At 37.9% G+C, this 26,482-nt stretch overlaps 1 protein-coding gene across 1 annotated transcript in view; it reads left to right on the top strand.

The window, feature by feature from the left end:
* LOC150089359 (NBAS subunit of NRZ tethering complex-like) overlaps positions 1–26,482 on the top strand; it is a 1,057,261-nt gene that overhangs the window by 43,576 nt on the left and 987,203 nt on the right. The window contains exon 6 of the mRNA XM_090389247.1: positions 14,111–14,244. Coding sequence (XP_090245373.1) covers positions 14,111–14,244 — 134 coding nt within the window. The remainder of the gene's footprint in view (positions 1–14,110; positions 14,245–26,482) is intronic.

Raw genomic sequence — 26,482 nt, 5'->3', positions numbered from 1 at the left:
CTACCTTGGTCTAAAATGCTGATGAAAGTGGTATTCAGGTGGCACTTGAGTCAAGTGGACCAAATTTTGGGCCAATGCGCCATTAAAAACCAAACCAACCAACCAACCAACCAAATTTTGGTGAAGTTTAGTAGTTCTGTGACAACCAAATCCTTTACTTGCACCTACTCAGTGGTGGGACTGTTAACATCCCTGGATATACCCCACTGTGTGCAAATTCTGGAACACTGCACCTGGTATCCTTGGGGGGGGCCACCCAAGTGTGAACCAACATAAGCAGGAATCACGTTTTGTTCTCCATGCCACTCCTCAATGTCACCAGACAATACTAAGTGGTAGATGACTCATCACTGGTGCAATACCACCACTTCGTTTATTGGAGGCTTGAAGTGGTGAAACCCATGTTTAGTCTCCAGAGTAAAGATCTGGCAACCCCCATGTCTTGCAGTATGATTGATGTCTTTTGAGGTTATGATGGGCATCATGGTAAGATCCAGTTTTTCTTGCATTTCAAGGGTTCAGCTCTAAATTGGTGTTTCCCAGTTGCTAAATATCCACCAAACTGAATGTATTATATCCCTATAGGCGGCATCTGGATCAGCTAGTGTATAATCTCGCTGCCTCTACTCTGGCAGATAGTAACTGGAGGGAGTCTGAGTAGTGTGTATGTGGAGGGTCACGTCATGTCATGTCAATGAGCTGGGTATATTCTTGCTTTGTGTACACCCTATCCAAAAATTTCATTATGTCATACATCATGTTCCTCTCTTCTTTTACTTTATCTACTGAGTGCATCATGGATAGCCAAACTAACAGAACAAACTTATCTGTGAAAAGATCTAAACCTCCCAAAACATTTTCTCATCTCAGTTGTCCTAATTATTCGCTGTATGATTCCTTTTGTTTAAAAGGTGGTACTTTTGCATATGTGTGTTCTAATATTCCCTGTCAGAGACTTAGTAATTTGGAATCTCCTCTTTTTGATCTTCTCTGGCTTAAAATCTCTCTGCCACATTTTGTCAAATTCATCTGTTGCCTCTACTGTTCTCCCAACTCCACTAATCACTTGAAACTCTTTGACTTCCTCTCTTTGAAACTTGATTATCTCCACTCTAACTTTCCTAACAGCGAGGTAATTTTAATGTTCACAACTCTAGCTGGCTTCAGTTTTCTAGTCACATGGACCCAGCTGGCCGAGATGCTAAGGCTTTTTCAATTGCTAATGACTTGGCACAGATTGTTCATTTATTAGCATTAGCATTAGTTGAGGCATATGATGCAATAAAGCAAGCTTATAGTGCATTAGCCAAAAAAAAAAAAACCCTTCCCATTTCACCCATCCAGTCACTCTAAATGTTTGTCTAGTTCAGCCTTAAATTTATTTAAGCTATCAACTTCCACAACAACAGATGAAAGTCTGTTCCAGCAATCAACTACCCACTGGCTAAAGGCAAACTTCTGCACATCTATTCTACAAATGCCTTTCCTCAGTTTGAATCTATGCTCCCTCAGGTTCTTAATCTCAGCAAGTGGAAGTATCTCATCAGCATTGAGCCTGCTCAAACCATTCAAGGCCTTGTTCACCTCAATCAGATCACCTCGCAGGTGGCTAGTCTCCAGATGTTGCAACTTACAGAATTTAAGCCTCTCCTGGTAAGAGAACCCATTTCTTCCTCTCACCAATCTTGTTGCCCTTCTAGCAACTCTACATCCTTCCTAAAATGAGGCCTCTAGACCTACCTACCAGAATACCAGATAATCCTAACAACGTAGCCAACATGATTGATCTTTTTCTCACAAACTACCCTTTTAAGTATATAGTTGCATTGAGTGGTCATTTATTTACCTCAGATAACAACTTGTTGATAGTCGTTTCTCCAATGGAGCCTTTCTCTCATGGCCATTCTCAACCTCTTGTTGTTTGGCATTACAAGAATGCAAGATGGGATGATCTGCAATATTTTTATTCATTCTTTCTTGGTTTGATTACTGTTTTAAATTTTCTAATGTCAATGTTTGCTCAGGTTGTGTCAGTGAAATGTAGGGTTGAAATCCTTTATTCCGTACTCCATTTTAAAATCTGATCCCTTATCTAAACCTTTGTTTTCCAATAAATGTGCTACATCCTTGTAGATGCAACGTTCAAGACAAGAACGTTGCATATCACAACTGACTTGCATCCAAATCTTTAGATCCAGTTGCACTAAAGTTTTCAACAGTACTAAAGCAGCTATTAATTAGTCCAAACTAGATTTCGAACAGGTTAAGAGTGGAAAATTTGCTTCTTGTCCAAATGGTAGTTGAGCATTCTAGTCTCTTGCCAAAACTGTTGGCTGCAACTTTTGCCCATCTGTACTTACATTATGTTAAAAACTGATGCATCTGTTGCTCCATCAGCTAAAGCTGACTTACCAGCATTTTACTTTTCTTATAACTCTTGCATTGACAATCTTGGTAAACCACCTCCTATCATTCCCAGTAATCTTTGATCATTACCTCCCATTCTCTTCTATCAAAAAGGTGCCCCCGTAGCCAGGTGGGAAGGAGCAGCATTTCGTAGCACACGCTTCTTGATTAGACCGGTGTTCGAGCCCGTCACCACCAAATATGGAGGATGTGGAAAGGTTAAGGAATGACCACCGCATATCCTGGAGCAATATGGCCTTAGTTGCTAATGCTCCTAAAAACCAAACAACAAAACAACATCTTCTATCAAAAGGATGATGAAAGAATTTTGAACAATCTTGATTCCAAGAAAGCTCCAGGTATTGATGGCATTTCTCCACTTGTTTTTAAACCTGTGCTTTTGAGCTTGCTCCCATTCTGTGTTGCCCTTTTTACACTTTCTTATTCCACTGTGTTTTTCTTTATTCTTGGGAATTTGCTCATGTCCAGCCAATTATGAGAAGGATGAAAATCCTTCCCTCCACCGGCAACCCAAAGGTCGCGGGTTCGATTCCCGCCTCGGGCTTGGATCAAAGTACTGCAAAAACCTTGGGAGGTGCAATATGGCCAAAGAAGCCGATGCGCCAAAAACTACCAAATCAAAAAAAAAAAAATAAAAAAAAACCTTCCCTCCAGTTATTATTCCTTCTTACATACCTCTTCTCTTTCTAAACTAATGCAGTAATCCATTGAATGGCCAACTTCTAAATCATCTCAGAACCTTCCATCTGATCAATGATCACCAGTATGGAGTCTTTCAGTGTCGATCCACTTCTACATTGCTTAATGTTACACATCAGTGTACAAATTGAATGCAAATGTCTGGTGAAACTCAAGCACTTGCTCTTGACATTTCTAAGAATTTTGATCGTGTTTGGCATAAAGGTCTTCATAAAAAGCTTGCATTTTATGGATCGTTGACTGTGTTTTGCATTTGGGTATCCAGTTTTCTCTCTGACTGCTCTCTGCCAGTGATGGTAGATGTCTCTGTCTTCTAATTTACTAATGCTGGTGTTTTCCAAGGTTCAGTTCTTTCTCCTACTCTTTTCCTCTTGGTTATTAATGACCTTTTACCACTGACTAGAAATCCTATTCATAGTTTGCAGAAAATAGCATGTTGCATTCCCTTCCAGTTTGAGAAACCTTTCCCTACACAACCAGTTTTATCTTCTCGAATATTTACCACCAATTCCTTAAATGCTGATCTCTAGGTAATCGGCGCCTCCGTAGCCAGGTGGGAAGGAGCAGCAGTGTGTAGTACACGCTTCTTGATTAGACCAGGGTTCGAGCCCGTCATCACCAAATACGGAGGATGTGGAAAGGTCAAGGGAATGACCACCGCATATTCCCGGAGCAATATGGCCTTAGTTGCTAATGCTCCTAAAAAAAATCAAATAACAGTAACTCTAGGTAATTCTCCATTGGGACAAAGATAACTTAGTTAATTTCAATTCTTGTAAAACCCAGTCCTGTCTTATATATCCATTGTTACCTTCAGTGATCCTCAGATCTCTAGACAAGGTCACTTATATCTGTTAAGGATTACTAGAAATGAGTTGGGCAGGTGGATTCTTTTTAAAAAGTGGAAAAGTTCATCTTTATTTGTATCATTCCCTGGTAAGTGTTGTAATTCTGTAGATTCATATGATACTGTTATGGATTTGGAAGCTGCACTTCTGTTAGACTGATAATGAATGCATTCTAATAGAAAATGCTTTACTGTGAGTGATGACTGATGAATTGAAGAGAAGATAGGTTGATTTTCACCTAAGTAGGAAGAGATACATTGAAAGGATATGTCCATTTTTGTGCCGAAGTGTGTGCCCAAGCATGTCAGTCTTTTTGGAAGCTAGAATTCCATACCTCTGATCTAGGCTTTATTTGTAGCTTGCTGTTTGTTTGGGTCTGTCAATTGGAGACCATTTAATGTGCTCTTACTGTATTATATGTTTAAAATCAATGAAGAGGGACCTAAAACCTGAAATGGAGTTTTAGCATTAGTCATTTGCTTTGCTGCCTGCTATGCATGTTCCTTCCCAGGAATTTCGTTGTTTCCTGGAATCCAGAAAAATTGAACTGTAATTCATTTTTAATGTCACTAACCACTGACTCAAAACTACATATATAATTTTATTTACAATAAAACATACTATAAAATAAAATCTTCAAAACTGCATTATGCTATAATTAAAGCAAAACTGAAATAAAGTAAAATAAAATAAAAGTGCATTTTATTATAAAAATAAAGTAAAATAAAATAAAAGTGTATATAATAATACACTTTTATTTTATTTTACTTTATTTTGGTTTTGCTTTAATTATAGTATAATACAGTTTTGAAGATTTTATTTTATTTTGTAGTATGTTTTATTGTAAATAAAGTTATATATGCAGTTTTGAGTCAGTGGTTAGTGACATTAAAAACGAATTATCAAATTCCTGACACAAGAGGCCTCTTTAATGAGAATTGAACTGTTTGATTGTTTTCTTTAAAGTGAGCCAACTGAGATTTTATTTGTTACAAGGCTCAGCAGATGGTGGAGATTTATTTTCTATAGCGGTAACAGCACATAAAGAATCAATATATATTATGGCTCATGGGTAAGCTGGATTGCTAACATTATCTAATGCCAACCTCATAGCATACAGTTCAGCAATGTAAACATGAATTTACATGGAAGGGAAGCAGAGACTGTGGTGATGGGAAGGATCATAGCAGCACCTGCAGATGTTTTATTTTTGAGCCGTCAGTATATAATCAAAGAAGTCTGAGTTTGCTGAAGGATGCTCTGCATGCAGTTGCATATTTAGGTTTACAAAGGAGTGTTTTCCCATTGATGGAAGTAATTACCACAAAAAGGTGCATATGTCTTTCATGGAGGTTCTATATCTTTTGTGTTTTTAAATATATTATTGAGGCAAATATTCCAACTTGTCATTAGTTCCTGTAGTCTGATTCCTGAAGGTCTGATTTCATTAGGCTTGTTTCTGTAGTTAATTATTCTTTGTGGATCAGAGAGATCCACAAGATGTGATGAGAGAGAAGCTTTGGATTTTAATTGAACAAAAGCATTTTTCTTCTAAGATAAGTGAAGATTCATTTGCCGCTATATAAAGTCTCTGGACTGAGGATGTTCTGAAGCCCCTAGGGCTATCCTAAGGGTGCTATGCTGGATTGGACTGAGCTAGCACATGATGCTTCTGCTAGCAGAGTCATAGACAGGAGTACCATGATCTAATTGGGAAGGAAGAGCTTTTGATATAGGGGGAGCAAGGTGTATTGGTCAGCTTCCCAGTTCATAACATAATGACTTTAACAGTGTTTAGCTTTTTTAGGCAAAGCACTATTATATGCTTTATGTGACAGAAAATCGAGTTTGCTGTCAACTGTAAGCCCAAGGAATTGGACATTGCTAGAAATTGATATCAGCTAATTTTCTCCCACTGGTGTTCAGGATATATTTTCCTTTTTTTGAAGATTGTGGTATGGCTGTAATTTTCTGTGGTGAGAAGTGGAAGCACACCATTTGAAGTATCCAGTATTCGATTCCATTAATAGAGATCTGAAGTTGTCTCATGATGGGAACACATTTTGGGCATGGCAGGAGATGGTAAGATGGTCAGTATATATATATATATATATATATATATATATATATATATATATACACACATTTGTATATATACATGTGTGCTTCAACAGTGTTTGATAGATTATTTTATGCTATTGATTCTAATTGTAAACAGCGTAGCACTGAGACCTATCCTTGCAGAACTTGTCTTGGACAAATGACTGAGAGAGTATATTCCAATAATGAACATGGAATGTTATGTTTTGGAGAAAGATTTGAATTATATGTGGTAACTAACCTCAGAGTACCAAAGAATGCTAGTCTTTAAGTATGCTGTGCTGCCAAGTGGTGTCAAAGACTTTCTCTACATCCAAGCATACTATACTAATTGAGATTAACATTAGTAGGGCATATGATGCAAGAAAGCAAGCTATTATAGCATCAGCAAAAAAAAAAAAAAAACACCCTTCTCATTTCACCCATCCATTCACTAGAAATTGATATCAGCTAATTGTTCTGCCTTATTCTTCCTGTTTTTGTCTGCCTGTCTAGTTCTGCTTTTAACTTATTTAAGTTGTTGACCTCCACCACAAAAGATGGAAGTTTGTTCAACTATCAACCATCTGCTGGCTAAAATCGAATTTCCGCACATCTGTTCTACGTTTGTCTTTCCTTAGTTTGAATTTATGCCCCCTCAGGTGAGTAATCTGAGCAAGAGGAAGAATCCCATTAGCATTGAGCTTGCTCAATCCATTCAAGGCCTTATACACCTCAGTTAGATCATCTTTCAAGTGCCTAGTCTCCAGAAGCTGCAAATTGAAGAACTTAAGCCTTGTTTGGTAATACCAACCCTTTGTTCCCCTCACCAATCTTCTTGTTGTCCTTCTCTGTACTCGTTCCAGCAGCTCTATATCTTTCCTAAAATGAGGCCTCCAGACCTGTATACAGTACTCAAACTGTTGCCTTATACAAGGGGACATTCACCAGCAAAATTTTTCTATATCACTGACAAGATATCATGAGCTACTTTTTGCAGCCTTTTTGCACTGCTCAGAAAACTTTATATCTAACTCACAATTACCCCCAGGTCCTTTTCATTCTCCACTGCTCCGAGTTTTGTTCCACCAAGTTGATAGGTTACTATGGGGTTACTGCTACCCATATGCAATATTTTACATTTGTCAGTGTTAAACTTCAGTTGCCACCTCTCAGCCCATCTGCTCAACTTTTCCAAATCAATTTGCAGTAGCGTACTATCATTACTGTAGTAGTAGTAGTAGTGGCATGTGATGCAAGAAAGAATGTGTATGCGCTTATGCAGCATTAGCCAAAAAAAAAAAAAAATCATTCCCTCCAAATGCCTGTCCAGTTCCTCCTTAAATTTATTCAACCTATCAACTTCCACAACGACAGATGGAAGTTTGTTCCAGCAATTAACCACCTGCTGGCTAAAGGCAAATTTCTGCACATCTATTCTACATCTGTCTTTTCTTAATTTGAATTTATGCCCCCTTAGGTTCGTAATCTGAACAAGTGGAAGGATCCCATCAGAATTCAGCGTGCTCAACCCATTCAAGGCCTTACACACCTCAATCAGATCACCGCGCAGGTGCTTAGTCTCCAGCCACTGCAGTTTGCAAAATTTAAGCCTCTCTTGGTAAGAGGATCCCTTCATTCCCCTCACCAATCTTGTTGCCCTTATTATTATTATTAGCCATAAGGTGCAAGGAAGCCTGAGGCTTATGCTGCACCAGCCAAAAGAAAAAAAAATTTGAATTACCTAGAGAGAGAGAGAGAGAGAGAGAGAGAGAGAGAGAGAGAGAGAGAGAGAACACAAGAGTCAGAAGCAGAAGGGAATCACCAAGAAAGAGTTCTCTGTACATGCTCAAGTAAATCTACATCCTTCCTAAAATGAGGCCTCCAGACCTGTATGCAGTACTCAAAGTATGGCCTGACCATTGCCTTATACAGAGGGATAATCACCTCCCTTTCCCTGCTAGCAAAATTCCTATATATCATTGACAACCCCATGACCTGTCCCGGCAGCCTGTCTGCATTGCTGTCATTAACAACCTGGCAGGCTGTCATTAACAACCCTGCCAACCTTCATATTGTCTGCAAACTTAGACATTAACCCTGATACACCTTCATCAATATCATTGATAAATACCGAGAACAACAATGGGCCCAACACCGAACCCTGGGGGACTCCACTAATAACATTAGTCCATGAAGATCAGTGCCCATTGATAACCACTCTCTGTCTTCTCCCAATTAACCATCCTTTTATCCATTGTAGCAACTTGTCCTTAATGCCATACTACTCCAACATGTACAGTAGTCTTCCCTTTTGATAATGTGCCACATTATCAAAAGCTTTCCTAAAATCCAAGTATGTGATATCAAAATTATTCTTAGTATCCAATTCCTCTTTGACCATATCATAGTATCCAATCAAATTTGTCAGAGAAACCCCCCCTTAACAAACCCATGCTGTGTATGAACTATAACTGCAGTCATGTCTAGATGATCCTGCATCGCTTTCTTAACCAGTGACTCAATTATTTTTCCTGGAACAGAAGTTAGACTAACAGGTCTGTTTTACCTGTATCACACTTTGATCCCTCCCTTTGTGAAGTGGGGACACATTCGCACAACTCCAGTTCATGGGGACCTCCCCTGAGTCCAAGGAAGCTTTCATAATTATGGCTAAAGGTTTGCTTACTTCTTTTGCTGCCTCCTTTAATATAACTGGATAGATCCAGTTATATTAAACTCCATCAACTTCCTTCCTTGGTGTCTTCCTTGGGTTTAACTTCAACAATTTCTCCTTCACTTTGCTCTCAGTTATTACAAAATCCCTTAGCTCCCTGTTAGAGTTTGATAAACTTCTTTTCCCCTCCTTGAATAGCTTCTCATGTATGAATGTAGATGTAAAAATACTCATTCAGTTTATCAGCTACCTGAGCACGATCATCATTAGTCAAACAATCTATGTTAAGTGGACCAATCTGATTCATCTATTTCTTTCTAGAGTTTACATAAGTAAAGAACTCTTTGCTGTTTTTCTTTGCGATTTTTGCCAAAGATTACTCGTAATCTGTGTTTCCTGCCTTAGCCTCCTTTGTGACTTGATTACAGACTAGCTTATATCTGCCATAGGCTTCTGTGTTGCCTGATAATTTTTATGGATCCCATGCATTTTTCTTCTATGCCACGAGCCGCATTAATTCATCTGATATCCATTTAGGCCTAAACCTTGAACAGTATTTCTTAGTTAGTATAATGATGAGGCGTCTCCGTAGCCAGGTGGGAAGGAGCAGCAGTGCGTAGCACACACTTCTTGGTTAGACTGGGGTTCGGGCCTGTCACCACCAAATACGGAGGATGCAGAAAGGTCAGGGAATGACTACCGCATATCCCGGAGCAGTATGGCCTTTGTTGCTAATGCTCCTAAAAACCAAACAACATGAGACATATAGTTAGTATGAAAAGCCTAGTACCCTCCAAAATTAAGTCCCTGAGGGCTTCCCATTCACCTTTGGTAACATTATCAGTTGACCACTGTATAGAATTTATAAACTCTCTGAGACCAATGTAGTCACCTTTACGAAAGCAAAAACCCTTCCCCTTAACCCTGATGGTTATGTTATGTGATGCTATTTGGTTTTTAGTAGCATTAGCGACTAAGGCCATATTGCTCTGCGGATATGCAGTGTCATTCCCGGACCTGTCCGCATCCTCTGTATTTGGTGGTCACGGGCTTCAACCCCGGTCTAATCAAGAAGCGTGTGCTACGCACTGCTGCTCCTGCTCACCTGGCTACGGAGGCACCTACCCTGATGGTGGTTACATCCTTAAGTTAATCCCACATCAGTACACTGTGATCACTGTCACCTAGTGGTCTGTTGTCTGCAGATTCTTAACTCAAGAAGAATCACTGCTTGTAATTAGATCAAGAGTATTACTCCCTCTGATTGCCTCTCGAATATGTTGCTGTAGAAAACAGTCCAATAAATCCACAAAAGTCTTGCTAGTGTTCTAGTGACCAACCCACAAGTTCCAGTCAATATCTGGAAAGTTAAAATCCTCCATTATAAGATATTCTGATTTACTTGGCCACTTTATTTCTCTGTATAGCTGTTCATTATACTCATCAGAGTCATTAGGCCTTTAACACACACCTACTCTAATTTTCCCTTTCACAATAGTCAGTCCTCGTATAACACGTGTTTCCACTACACAAATTCTATCATACACGATTTATAAATAGGGGAACGATATCGTATATAACATGAACCGAATTCGCTTATGCACGATTCGCCTTGGTGTTTACAAGAAATGGTAGTCGAATGCAGAATCACCCCAACTGAACTTCACTGATAGGAATGAAGAGAAGATTCTGAAAATGTATTTATGTTTTTTTATATCGGCGAAGGGAAAACACATTTCACCATAATAACATAAAAACCCACACAATTCCAGCTATCGGTATTATCGTAAATGCAATTAGATCGAGTTTACTACCAGTTTATAACAGATTCCACTAGCAGAAACGCAACTGGAAATTGTTTTTATTGTTTTATGGTAGTAACCCCCAGAAATGTGAACTGGTAAGGTGTTCATAGTGTGTCTCTGCCTTTACGGTGTTGTTTATTCAGTTGCTACACGCGCGTGGATTTGTTTATGTGTATCAAGAGTGCCTCCTCATTTTGTAATTGTGCTTTATTCCCTGAAAATGAGTAAAATACTTAAGAGGTGTGAAAAGGAAGCGTCTTGGTGAAGACACTACAGATTCAGAGAGAAAAAGAAAAGCAATATCGATAAACAGAGGTGGACTGGGTCAAAAATTCTTACCCGGGAATATTTGTAGCGGCCTCATACTAGCGTTTATGGCCAAAATCACACCAGACTCCGGCCCACGGGGTTTCCCTGGTAAGGTTATGGCCAGTCTGCCTCTGTCGATAGAGGAAAAAATATGAAATTGTGAAACACTTTGAGTGAAATGAAAGACCATGTGATATTGCACATGCCACGGGCCCAAATGAGGCAATGCTGAGAATTACAAAGAATGCAGAGAAAATAAAAACAACTTTCATAGCAGGAACAACTCAAAGTGTAATTAAAATCCATTAGATTAAGACACAAAGAATTGGATGAGATGGAACGGCTGTCATCTGTTTGGATAGAAGATCAAACAAAACACAAGTTTACTTACGATAGAAGCAAAAGCATTAACAATATTTTATTACGATTATTTATTGGTAATGTTTTGCTTACAAATGTGTGTTCAATCTTGGGTGGTCGGCATCTAACCCTATTTTTCCCATAGGGCCTGTTGTTTATATTGCACGATTTTGCATTGCACGAGGGTTTCTAGGAATACAACTATCGTGCTATATGAGGACTGACTGTACTTATGTCACACCACACTGATTCAACATTGCACTGACCATCTATGTCAACTGGATGCACTTCCTTAGATTTTATGTGTTCTTAACTAACAGCATAACCCCTCTTCTCTTCTTGTCCTGTCTATCATTTCTGTACACATTGTACTCCTCAAATTCCAATTCTGCACTTACATCCGTATGGGACCATGTCTCTGATATCCCAGCAATATCTGCTTTTGATGTCTTGACCAGCACTTCAAATTCATCAAATTTATTTACTATATTCCTAACATTGGTGTATATGCAAGTATACATACACCTATTCTAATTCTTGGTTACCCTAACACAACGCATGTATTTACTTGTTCATCGATGACTCCCAGCAGCCCCGAAAAAATCTCCAGTACCTCACTTTGCAGGCTGCTGCTCATTCCAATAGAAGCAGTGCAAGAATCAATTTTACTTCTGCCTGTTGCTACCGTTAATCTATTAGTCCGGAAAACTGCTAATGGGTATTAGCAGTTTTCTGACCCACCTAACACTGCCTCAGTGGCATCGTTTCTATTTAAGTGTATCCCAGTCCTTTAGAAACAATCTCTCCTATTAACAAGCACAGACCACACTGAAAAATTTTACCCCATGAGCCTTGCACAATCTCTCCAGGGCCGAATTGATTGACAGTGTTCTCATCATATACTCCCTCCTATCATGTCTGGGCAGAATTGCCCAGACATTTTCAAATTTAACCCTAACTTGCGACTGTTTTTCAACATTGACCTGTACTTGTTAAGTAAGTTTGCAAATCTTCTACTCTTAATGTCATTAGTGCCGACATGTACAACTATATCACCCATTGTGCCCTTAAAAGATGACATCTGCTCTACAAAGTCATCAACTTTTGCCCCTGGCAAACATATCCTGGTCCTATTCCAGATACTCTGGACACTGTGTGATTTTGTATATCATATTGTTCTAAAATGATTCTTCATCAGTTTAGGATAACAACCACATCTTATCCCTACAATATCAATTTTAGAAAACTTTGCAGTCTCAAATTTGCTTAGTTTCTGAACAATACTCATATTACTATTTAAACAAGTTAAAAATTAATTATTACTTTTTTACTATCCTTAAACATCAGTTATAATGGCTTACTAATTTTCATGAGTGAGGTGCTAAGCACTGTATGGGTACTATTTTTTGTGGAAGTTGATAGGTTAAATAAATTTAAGGAGGAACTGGACAAATATTTAGAGGGGATTGTTTTGTAATTTTTTTTTTTTTTTTTTTTTTGGCTGATGCTGCATAATCTCATACGCCTGCTTTCTTGCATCACATGCCACTACTACTACTAAGAAGTAACTTTTATTTTTAATGGAATTTGGAAGTTTTTTTTGAAAAATGAAAACCCTGTACCAAACACCAATGTTTTATAATATTCACATATTCTTATTTTATTATAAAGGAACTTTTCATTATATAAGCAAAGTGTGTGTAAATCCTGAGAACTGTAATACATTAATGTCAAATGATGAAAGAAAGCAAGCTTTTGCCCAACACCAGCAACAAAAAAACCCTTCCCATATCATATTGACAGTAATCAGGATATGCTATTGCAACAAGACCTAGAAAAATTAGAAAGATAGGCTAATAAGTGGCATTTGGGAGTGTTTTTTTTTTTTTTTGCTGATGCTGCATAAGCTTGCTTTCTTGCATTGTATGCCTCTACTAATGCTAATTTGAAGTTTAGTATTTAAAAATTCAAGGTACTGTTTATGTGTAGTAGCATTCCAAGAAAAACATGTGTGGTATAATACTGAATGCAGCAGAGAATGAAAAACCTGGGGGGGGGGGGTAATTGTGCAGTCAGACTCAAAGTTTTCTGAGTAGTGCAGTTAGGTTGCCAGGGCAAATCATGGTATTTTGTTAGTGATATATATGGGAAATTTTACGACAAAATGAGACTCAGAACTGCATACAGTTCTGGAAGCCTCATTTATGAAGGATGTTGATCTGTTGAAAAGGATGTGGAGATGGGCAAGGAGATTAGTGAGGGGAGAAAAAGGTATACTCTTACCATGAAAGGCTTCAGTTCTACAAAAAGCTATTTGGAAATTAAGCACTTTCAGGGACATCTGATTGTGGTTTTTAATGCTTTGAATGGATTGAGTAAGCTAAATGCTCATGGCATCCTTCCTTTTGCTTATAAAACACAAATTAGAGACAAAAATTTAAATTGAGCAAGGATGGTTGCAGGACAGATGTGCCAAAGTTTGTTTGCAGCCAGCAAACATCTAGTTGGTTCTGTGAGTGTAGGTAGTTTTAATAAATTTAAAGAGGAACCAAACAAATTATTAGAGGGGTTGGACAGGTGTGGAAAGGGGTTTTTTTTTTTGGTTGATGTGTATAAGCTTGCCTTCTTGCATCATTTGCCACTACTAATACCCCAGCCTTACCCTAAGAAACAATACTCTAGGGGCCTTGATACAAAATTTCATGTCAATAGATTATTTATCAGAATAGGTTAAAAGTTCCTTACTTTAAAATGGTGCATTTAATATAAATAAACAAATAGTGTGGTGATAATTTAGGTGGAGATCATGTGAGAAAAAAAATCTTATCTTAGCCGTATTACTTACTTTTTTTTTTATTGAATATATGTTTGAGTGACTCAGTTGAAGTTATGTTTATTTTGTGTAGTTCCGAAGGATTCTTATCCGCAGTGGCGAAAGTTGGTTTGGTCTCCTGATTGTACCATGCTAGCTCTCGCTCATAGTAATGGAAATATTGACTTCTTTGATTTACTTGGAAGTAATTTATTTACTATTAAACAGGTAAGTATTGTTCTAAATATTTTTAATATGATGTTTTACTTTTTTTACATCATATTTTACTTTATTTATTTATATTTTACTCATTTTATTTTTGGCTGCCTAAATTGCAAGTTATAATGAATTAGTATTCTACTGCAATTGATCACCTGTGCAGAAATATGAGTATGAAAAAATATTAGGTAATATATTGCCTATTTATGACTAAAAGTCATAAATATGCATTATGTTACCTAATATTTTTTAGGTAAATTAAAAATTGCTTGCTGAGTGAAATTTTGTGATTAGTGGGTTCTTGGTGTTTTCTGTATAATGGTATTTGACTATGAAATATTCTTTCTATTATCAAAATAGTTTTTTCAGACTTTTGCTATTTTAAAGAATTATAATTTTACAATTTTTTTCCTTTTGGTTACTATAATGTTTTCAATCTGCAGGTGTTCTAGGTAATTTAAGTTAGACACATGCATGGAAACAATTAGAAGTGATCAAAGTAATATTGAGTCAGTCTGGTGTGACTTAAATACTAGGAAAACAAAAGTGAAGGGTCACTTTTGGAAGAGGTAGAGCTTTTTTAAATGATGCAGAGAAGAACAATAAGGTTAGTTTGGGCACAAAATGATATTCTTGCGAATGTAATAGATGACAATTAATTTTTAATTCTGCAAATTGCACTCTTCTCTAGAAGCTGCATCTGCTTGGTGACCTAATTGAATTACATAAGGTTTTAAAAGGTTAAGTGAAGTAATTACTGATGGTTTTTTTGATCAACTTAAATTGGACAAGGAGAAAGTTGAGATTAGATGTGCAAAAGTTGCATTCAGTCAAAGAATAACAAATTGTTCCAATAAACTTCTGCCTAATGTTGTAGAGGTTTGTAAGTTGAGTAAATTTAAGGAAGGTTTGGACAAATTACTGGAAGGAATAGGTAAATGAAGTTTTTTTTTTTTTTTGATTGGTGCTGTATAAGCTTTGTTTCCTTTATCATGTTTCTAATGCTAAAATCTGTGATAACTAAACTAAGAAATTAAAAATACATTTGTTGGAAGACGAAAGCACTAAATTCCTGTATGAAATTCAATTGAAAGATAAACTCAAATCAGATGAAAGTGATAATGTTGAGGAAATCTGGTCAAACATGAAAAAATCAATTCTCGGAGCTGCTGAAGCAAGTCTTGGATATAAATCTATAAAAAATAAAAACTTGGATATAAAACTATATAAAATAAAAATAAATAATATAAATTCGAGCAGAAGTCAGAAAACTAACCAGAAGAATCCGACAAGATGACTGGGATAAATTTGTTAAATCTTTAGAACGTGATATCACAGAGCCCACAGAGAAGAGGTTTTAAAATTTTTAAGAAATTAAAATTAGACACAAATGATCAAATAAAAATCAACTCCATCTCCCAAGCAGAATGGAAGCAACACTATTCCAAAGTATGGTATAACCCAGGCACTAGGGAATTGGAAGATGAATCTGTGATAACCAAAGATGAAGAAAAAAATATAACAATGGAAGAACTTGCTCTTCAACTACTGCTCATCTCAGATGTCCAAATTATTTGCTGTATGATTCCTTTTGCCTCAAAGGTGGTACTTGTGCATATGTCCATTCTGATATTCCCTGTCAGAGACTTGGCAATTTGGAATCTCCTCTCTTTGATCTTCTCTGGCTTAAAATCTCTCTACATCATTGTGTAAAATTCATCTGTTGTCTCTACCGTTCTCCCAACTCCACTAATCACTTGGAGCTCTTTGACTTCCTCTCTTTGCAACTTGACTTTCTCCAGTCCAACATTCCTAACAGTGAGGTAATTTTCCTTGGTGATTTTAACGTTCACAACTCCAGCTGGCTTCCGTTTTCTAGTCACACCGACCCAGCAGGTCGAGATGCTGAGGCTTTTGCAATTACTAATGACCTAGCACAGATTGTTCATTTACCTACAAGAATACTGGACAATCCTAATCATACAGCCAATACGCTTGATCTTTTTCTCACAAACAACCCTTCTAAGTACAAGGTTGAAGTGAGAGGTCCTTTAGGCACTTCAGATCACAACTTGGTGATTGCCTCTTCTCCAATGGAACCTTTATCTCATGGCTATTCCCAACCTTGTATTGTTTGGCATTACAAGAATGCAAAATGGGATGACCTGCGAGACTTCTTTTCCTTGGTCTGATTACTGTTTCAAAACTTCTGATGTCAACGTTTGCTCAGATCGTGTCAGTGAAATTATTCTTGCAGGAATGGAATCCTTTATCACACACTCCACTTTAAAATCTCGTCCTTTATCTAAACCTTGGTTTTCCAATAAATGTGCTGAGGCTGTCCAAGAGAAGAACGTTGCATATCGTAATTGGCTTGTTTCTAATTCTTCAGTTTCATTTTCTGCCTACACCAAAGCTCGCAACAATTGTAAAGCAGTTATTAATCACCAAACTAGAGTTTGAACAGGCTAAGAGTAGAAAACTTGCTTCTTGTCCTAATGGTAGCCGAGCATTCTGGTCTCTTGCCAAAGCTATTGGCCGCAACTTTTGCCCATCTCTGCTCCCACCTCTGTCCAAACCAGATGGTTCTGTTGTCACTTCAGCCAAGGATAAAGCTGACCTGCTAGCATCCCATTTTTCTTCCAGCTCATGTATTAATGATCTTGGTAAAACACCTCCCACCATTCCTAACACGCTCCATTCAATGCCTCCTGTGGTCTTCCGTCAAAAGGATATCAGAAGGATTTTGATGAATCTTGATGCTAAGAAAGCTCCAGGTCCTGATGGTATTTCTCCACTTGTTCTCAAAACCTGTGCTCCTGAACTTACTCCTATTCTCTGCCGCCTTTTTTCACTTTCTTATTCCAAAGGTGTTTTTCCTTCTGCTTGGAAATTTGCTCATATCCAGCCAGTTCCTAAAAAGGGTGACAAATCCCTCCCATCCAATTATCGTCCCATTGCAATTACTTCTACTCTTTCTAAAGTAATGGAGAAATCAATTAACCGCCAACTCTTAAACTACCTAGAAACCTTCCGTCTGATCAACGATCGCCAGTATGGATTCCGTCAGTGTCGATCCACTGGTGATATTCTGGCTTATGTTACCATTTATGGACTAATTCAATGGAAAGGTTCGGTGAAACACAAGTAGTTGCTCTTGACATCTCAAAGGCTTTTGATCGTGTTTGGCATAAAGGTCTTCTAAACAAGCTTCCATCTTATGGTTTGCCAACTGTTTTTAGTAATTGGTTATCCAGTTTTCTCTCTGATCACTCACTGAGGGTGATGGTAGATGGCTCTCTGTCTTCTAACTTCTCCACTAATGCCGGTGTCCCCCAAGGTTCAGTTCTTTCCCCCACTCTTTTCCTCTTGTATATCAATGACCTTCTTCCATTGACTGGAAATCCTATCCATAGTTTTGCCGATGATAGCACATTGCATTCAACTTTCCATTTTGAGAAACCTTGTCCAGCTCAATCAGCTTCAAGTTCTCGAAAATCTGCTGCCAATTCCTTAAATGCCGATCTTCAGGTAATTCTCCAGTGGGGCAAAGACAACTTAGTTGATTTCAACCCTTCTAAAACTCAATCTTGTCTTATATCTCGCAAAAAGGATTCTTCTGCTCCTATGCTTATCTTTAGTGACACTCCGATTTCTAGGCAAAATGATATATCTCTTTTGGGGATTACCCTGACTTCTAATCTCTCTTGGCACAAGCACATTACAAATATTGCTTCCTCTGCATCTAAAAAACTTGGTTTTATATTTCGCTCTCGGCGTTACTTTTCTCCCAAACAGCTGCTCACTCTGTATAAATCGCAAATCCGCCCTACCATGGAATATTGTTCCCACATCTGGGGTGGTGCCCCCAAAACCTCTCTCAGGCTTCTTGATTCCATTCAGAAGAGGGCAGTTAGGTTAATTAATGATTCATCTCTAACAGAGTCTCTCCACTCGCTTTCTCATAGACGCACCGTTTCTGCTGCATGCCTCTTCTACAGATACTTCCATGGGCACTGTTCTTCTGAATTGGCTTCTATAATTCCCGCTCTCTCTTTCAAAACAGTCCGAACACGTGCCGCCACCAGCCAACATCCATTTACTGTCCAACTTCAAACCCATAGAACCAACTTTTCATCTTCCTCATTTATTCATTCAACTGCCGTTTTCTGGAACAACCTTCCTTCATACGTATTTCCTGAAAATTACAATCTACAGAAGTTCAAGTCCAATATCAACAAATATCTTCTTTCATCTTCTCAACCTCCAACCCAAGCACGGTACTAAGTACTATAGGTTATAATACCTCTCATGTTTGGGGTTCTCATAAAAAAAAAAAAAAACTAGAGTTAATATTACAAAAATCAAAAAACCAAAAAAAAGCTCAGGCATAGACAATTTGAGCGTAGAACTATTTAAATATGGAGGCACCTTACTAAAAAACGCACTGCTAAAATTATTTAACATCATATGGCATAAGCAACAGATACCCAAAATTTGGGAAACAGGAATAGTAATCAGTTTATACAAAAAAAGGCTCCAGAAATAACCCTAACAACTACAGAGGGATAACACTGCTGTCAACTGCTGCAAAGCTATACTCTAATATACTAAAGAATAAACTTAATAAATACAGTGAACAATTCTTATAAGAAGAACAATGTGGGTTCAGAAAAGGGAGAAGCACAATAGATGCCATTTTCTCACTACAACAAATTTTGGAGAAAAGAAAAGAATTCAATCTACCAACATTTCTGCTCTTTATTGATTACGAAAAAGCATATGACAATGTAAACCAGGAAAAACTTTGGCAGATTCTACGTGAAGAAAATATCCCAACCCAACTCTGGAAAGCGATCCAAAGCCTATATAAAAACTCAAAAGTCTGTATAAAATATTCTAATGGCCAATTATCAGACCCTAATACCAATAAAGGAGTGAAACGAGGATGTGGACTATCACCAAATTTATTTAATATCTACATCAATAAAATTCTTAAAGAATGGAAACAAACAATTAACAACGGAATAGAGTTAAACAACAGGAATAAAATCCAAACTATATTATATGCTGATGATCAAGTTATAATTGCAAAATCCGAAGATGAACTACAGATAGCAGCAAATGAACTTAATAAAATAGGTAAAAAGTATGAGATGAAAATCTCTACCTCAAAAACAAAATCAATGGGATTATGTGGAAAAAACATACAAAGAGTCAAAATTGTTATTGATGATAAAATAATAGAACAAATATCTGACTTCACCTATTTGGGAAATTTAATATCAAATGAAGGGAAAGACATCCACACTAAACTACAAAAATATAATAAAATGAATGGAATGATTAAATCTCACTTCGGAAAACAAATGAAAACTGAAACAAAATTACGACTGCACAACATCACTTCAAAACCAGCCCTCTTCTACAGCTGTGAGACTTGGGTCACAAATAAGAAATATGCACACAAACTAGAAGCAGCACAAATGAGATTTTTAAGACCATTATTAGGCTTTACAAGACTAGACTAGGCGCCTCCATGGCCAGGTGGGCAGGAGCAGCAGTGTGTTCACACGCTTCTTGATTAGACCGGGATTCGAGCCTGTGCCCACCAAATACGGAGGATGCGGAAAGGTCAGGGAATGACCACCGCATATCCCCGGAGCAGTATGGCCTTAGTTGCTAATGCTCCTAAAAAGCAAATAACAACATAACAAACAAGACTAGACCACCAAAGAAATTTAGATATCTGCGAGAAATTAAAAGTAGATAACATAGTAAATGACATAAAACGGTATCAGGAAAAATGGATCAGTCGCATAGAAAGAATGAACCCAGACCGGATCCCAAAATTAGCCTTTAACTAGAAACCTACAGGCAAGAGAGATGTTGGTCGATCAAGACAACGATGGCGAGATCAAGAGCTACAACGGAACAGGTCTTAAAAGACCTAAGCCGGACCAAGTTCATGATAATGATGATAATGCTAAAATAGTCAAGACTAAAGAAAATATCTCTATCAGCATTTGCTGATAGAGATGATGAAAGAAGAAACTGTACTGTATTAATGAGAATAGTATTAGAAGGAGCAGAAGTAGAAAGGTGTAAAAATTCTGCAAAGTGGAAAATAAGTATATACATCTGGTTCCTAGTATTTACCGGCGGTGTCTAAATTTTATAACTCAACATTCACTAAATGTTGAGATATAAATTTTGATACATTTTTGATGGGATTTCTTTCATTCTAAGTAGTTGGAAGTGTGTAGAGATGCAAAAACTGTCACTGAAGTGTTAAACTGCTGCTTTTGATTTTGTCACTGAGGTGGAATGGGTTTTTGTCCTCCTCAGTGACAAAGATAGATGGAAAGTGGCTTCTTTATACAGGAGAAATGTATTAGAACTTATGTTTAATAACATGCATTTAGACAAGCTATTTGGTGGGAATGAATAGGTAAAATGGGAATGTGTGTGTGTGTGTGTGTGTGTGTGTGTGTGTGTGTGTGTGTGTTCACTGACTGACTTACAAGAAAGCAAGCTGTATCATGCTTTCTTGCATCATTTGCCACTACTAATGCTAACTTATTTTAAGCTTTTCAGACTTGTAATCTTCTGCTGTTCTTTGAGTCAAATCTATAGTCTCTCTCTTCCCCCCCATAATCTTTACCAGTGCATGCAATTTTCTTTCAGTCTTGGATTTTTTTCTTGTATTCTTTTTGGCTAATATTCATCATTTGAGTAATGCAGTGTACTTTAATTAACTAGCTTTCTAAATACAAGGTTATCCACTACACCATTTAATTAAAACTGTTATAGAATGTGCTGAAAGTATTTATTTGCTCATGTAGACATGTATTCACCCTCTTTACTGTGTTTTTAACTGGAACAATAAAAAGAGTGAAGAGTAAGACATTATCTGAAACTCACTGCAGATGTTTGTTACTGGCACAGTGTTCTCATTGGTTTGCTTCAGTCCTTTTTTAGTACAGATCCCGTTTAGATTTATTACTAAATGCTTCTTGGTATTACAGAAATTATTTGGCTGATGTTTGAAAAAATGCATGTTCTTGAAACTAAATCCATGTTGTATACCACACTTATGTATGCTGTATTGATGCTCAAATCGTATGGGAAAGAATATTAATGCAATAAAGGCTACAGATTATGGGAAATCTGCTGTTGCTGAATATTTTTGGAAGGAGACCCACCAAATTTCACCTGGTGATGCCGTCATAATTGATCTTTCATATGGATATTGGAACCACAAATGGCTGGAGAGTTTGCAGATTTGCTCTTCTGAGCATAATACCATTAATAGAGACAGGGGAATCGGTATTCATCCCCTCTTTGAAACCATAATTCTTGGACGGGATGAATGGTTCTGCCTGGCACGTTCCTGAGCCATTTCTGGTTTACATGCACGTGTGGAGGATGCTGTTCATGATCCTATGATAACACGTGCTGCGAGCTGTGATCCTGCAGGTATTTAAAGATGTACCATGACAAGTTAAGTCTTACTGTTGATAAAGGAGGTGGTCATCTCTTAAAGCTACGGTTGTTTTTATTGTTGCTTTTATTCCGTATAGTGTAATTGCTATTCTTTATATTTTATTTTTATATTTATTTATTATTTTACTGCTTTTATTGTACAATCAGTGTATTTTATTTTATCATTTTTGATTTGATCCGGTCTTATATTATAATATTATTTCTATTTTAATAAAGTTTCAGTTATACAGTTGGTGTATTACATTGTAGTTATTACTAGTATTAGCAATGGCCACATAGTGCAAGGAATGGCTGGTACAGCATAAGCCTATGGCTTATGCTGTACCAGCCAAGAAAAATAATAATAAAATGAAATAAAAAATAAAATAAATAAAATGAAATAATAAGAATAAAAATAAAATAATAAGAATAAAAATAAAATAATAAGAATAAAAAAATAATAACATAAAATGAAATAGACAACCTGTGCATTTCCCTCCTCCCGTAGGTAATTATCCAGATGACTTTTGAATTTCCCCAAACTTTTATTCCAGTAATTTATAACTCGCTGTCTAAAATAAAACTTCCTGCAATCCAGTTTATACACCCCCTCCCCATAACTTGACCCCTTGTTCTAGAATCATATATAACTGTGAAAATTTTGTCCTTATTCATTTTGCTTATGTCTCTCAGTCTTAAAAGTATTTGAAGTCTTCCCTTATGGACGCCTTTTTGCTGATCTTACCAGGTGAGTTACCAGTTTTTGGACCCTTTCAAGAAGCACAGTGTTTTTCTTTGGGTGCGATCTCCATAATTGAACACAGTATTCCAAGTGTGTCTAACCTGCCCGTATGAGCTTATGTAGTCCAAGTGATGCTGTCATAACCATCTGGTAATTTCCCACTTCACTCTTAGAACTGCCCTTATGCATTGGAGATACATTGGCACTTTTCCAATCCAACTGAATCACTCCTGAGTCCAGTGATGCTGTCATAATTAGCCTCAGTGGTTCAATGCACTCATTATATAATGGGATTATCAACCCCAGGATTCCTTATCTCTACTTGCAATTGTTCAATAAATCATCGAAGCCGACCGGGCTAGCCGGGTGGGTAAAGTGCCTACCTAGCAACCCAAAGGTCGAGGGTTCGAATCCCACCTCAGGCTTGGATCAAAGTACTGCAAAAACCTTGGGAGGTGCATTATGGCCACAGAAGCTGATGCGCCAACAACTACTACCAAAAAAAATAAAAAATAAAAAATAAATTATCGATAGGACACTATGGGCCTTCCGTGCAACCAGTCTACAATGCTCGGAGGACTTCATGTCTGACTGTATTGTAATACCCAAGTTCCTTTCCTCCACTACCGGGCACCTCCATAGCCAGGTGAGCAGGAGCAGCAGTACGTAGCACACGCTTCTTGATTAGACCGGGGTTTGAGCCCGTGACCACCAAATATGGAGGATGCAGAATGGTCAGGGAATGACCACTGCATATCCCTGCCGCAATATGGTCTTAGTTGCTAATGCTCCAAAAAACCAAATAACAAACAAATAACATAACCTCCACTACCGACTTTAGTTCAACTCTGCCAAGTGTATAAGTTATTTTGGAGTTACTGTTCCCCAGGTGCAATACCTTACACTTTGCTGGATTAAAGGATAGCTGCCATTTTTCTGACCGTTCCTGAAGTCTATCTAGGTCACTCTGAAGAAGCTCTGCTTGGTGGTGATCATTAACTACTCTACCAATCTTTACATCATCTGCAGATTTAGACATCACACCCTCTATCTTTTCATAAATGTCATTTATGAAAATAAAAAACAACAGTGGTCCTAATACTGATCCTTGGGAACCCTACTTCTTATAACAACCCAATCTGAGGAATAACCATTTATCACAACTCTCTGCCTCCTGCCCGAAAGCCATTCAGCTAACCATTTAAGGATTTTCCCTGTGATTCCAACTTGTTCCAGCTTATAAAGTAATCACTCATGTGGGACTGAGTGAAATGCTTTGCTGAAATCCAAATGAACATTGTCGAAATTATTCCATAAGTCCAGCTCTTGAATGACCCTGTCAAAATAGCTGACCAGGTCAGTTAAACATAATTTTCCATTTACAAAACCATATTGAGTATCCTTTAGAATTCCATTTCTATCTAAATGATCCTGAACTCCACCCTTGAACATTGTCTTCATGATTTTCCCTACTGCTGAAGTTAGACTAACTGTCCGGTAATTTCCCACTTCACTCTTAGAACTGCCCTTATGCATTGGAGATACATTGGCACTTTTCCAATCCAACAGAATCACTCCCGAGTCCAGTGATGCTGTCTAATTAGCCTCAGTGGTTCAATGCACTCACTTGCCACCTACCGTAAGATTATAGGGTATATGCCATCAACCCCAGGAACCTAGACTGAAATTAAACAAACATATGAAATTTCAACATTATTAATTAGAGGCCCAACCTCAGAGGCTTTTTCCTGAAAAAGCCTCTGAGGTTGGGCAAATTCACATCTTAGGAATAAATAAACTCATACACCAGCCATAAGAATAAGTATTTTACTGTAACTGAAAATTTACAAATTAAAATAAATAAAATTACTACACTATGTATTTACAAAAACTGATATTATAATAAATTAAATTATGTACATTGTGAAAACATTAAAACTGTAATAAAATCCTTGCAATAAAATATACTAAAATAAACCGGATTAAAAGCGATAAAAACAATAAGAAACCTGGAGCTTTTGGAAGCATCAGCTTCCTTCCTCAGCAGTAACAAAACTTCCTGCAACACTTCCTTATATAACAGGCTCACGGTACTTATACACGTCGTTCAGTCAGTGGATGGTCTGAACTGGAAGCGGAAACAGCTCGGGAGCATGCCAAGCAAAACCGTTCATCCGTACTTAGGACATTGGTTTCAAACAGAGGATGCATACGCATACCTCTGTCCCTATTCATGATATTGTTGTCGGATGAACTGATTCGTAAGCTCTCAAGCCATTTGTGGTCCCAGAACCCATGCGCTCGATCCACAATAACCGCATCCTCTGGGGAGATTTGATGCTGCCTGTCCCAAAAATGCTCGCCCACAGCAGACTTGTTGTAATCAGCGGTTTTTATAGCATTTGCATGCTCCCCCAGACGATCCTTGAGCCGTCGTTTTGTCTCGCCCACATAACATTCCCCACAATCCAGGCATTTTATCCTGTATACCACTCCACTACTCAGGTCCTTTGCTATTGGGTCTTTTACTTGGGACGCAACTGTGTGCAACCTCCGCCCGGGAAGCTGCACACAACGTGTTTTATAACCACGCAAAATTCTCGCTAGATGCTCAGTAACGCCCGGATAGTAAAGAATGTATGCGGTAACCACAGGAACAAATGGTTCCTGACAGTTGGACTCAGTTCCTCTACTAAATCTGTCTATGATCCTCTGGGGGTATCTGCATTTTCTAAGGTCTGTGACTCGTCTAATTTCACATACTTTGTCCTCAGAGGTAGTACAGTGTGACTCTGCTCTATCTAGTAGAGCTTTTACCACACTATTCTTATGTTGTCCAGCTTGTGCTGAGCTATAATAGGTGTACTGGCCTCTGCATATAGGTTTTTTATACACTGAAGTTTTGAGCCTAGGGCCTATCCTAGAGACCAGTACATCCAAGAATGGAAGGGTACCTCCTGTCCCCACCTCTGAGGTAAATTGTATAAATTGGGAGAAGCTATTAAGCCAGTGGAGTGCATCATCCTGTCTCTCTCCCCTTCTGGACCACTGTAAAGGTATCATCTACGTACCTCTTCCATTTCTTTATGGGAAACTGACCCACCAAAAACCTTGCTCTCTAACTTCTCCATGGCCAAATTGGCCACGATGCCTCTAATGGGAGATCCCATGGCTGTACCGTGAACCTGTTTGTACATAACACCTTGATACACCATAGTGGTGCTGGCCAGACAAATTTCCATACCAGAACAAATATCCTCTACATTTAAAAGTTATCTATTACCCAAAGAGACATCATTACTCAATGCTTTTCTAACACAATATATTCCATGTTTAATTGGAATGCATGTGAATGAGAGCATGATTTTCTTTGATGTTGTTCACTATTCACATGCATTCCAATTAAACATGGAATATATTGTGTTAGAAAAGCATTGAGTAATGATGTCTCTTTGGGTAATAGATCACTTTTAAATGTAGAGGATATTTGTTCTGGTGTGGAACTTTGTGTGGCCAGCACCACTATGGTGTACCAAGGTGTTATGTACAAACAGGTTCACGGTACAGCCATGCTATCTCCCATTAGCGCCATCGTGGCCAATTTGGCCATGGAGGAGTTAGAGGGCAGGGTTTTTGGTGGATGTCAGTTTCCCATAAAGAAATGGAAGAGATACGTAGATGATACCTTTACCGTGGTCCAGAAGGGGAGAGAGGATGATGCACTCCATTGGCTTAATAGCTTCTCCCAATTTATACAATTTACCTCAGAGGTGGAGACAGGAGGTACCCTTCCATTCTTGGATGTTACTGGTCTCTAGGATAGGCCATAGGCTCAAAACTTCAGTATAATAAACCTATATGCAGAGGCCAGTACACCTATTATAGTTCAGCACAAGCTGGACAACATAAGAATAGTGTGGTAAAAGCTCTACTAGATAGAGCAGAGTCACACTGTACTACCTCTGAGGACAAAGTATGTGAAATTAGACGAGTCACAGCAGACCTTAGAAAATGCGGATA

Source organism: Mastigoproctus giganteus, chromosome 2 (assembly GCF_048544385.1).
Source record: "Mastigoproctus giganteus isolate SK-2022 chromosome 2, ASM4854438v1, whole genome shotgun sequence".
Classification (NCBI taxonomy): Eukaryota; Metazoa; Arthropoda; class Arachnida; order Uropygi; family Thelyphonidae; genus Mastigoproctus; species Mastigoproctus giganteus.
This window is presented reverse-complemented; position numbering and strand designations above follow the sequence as displayed.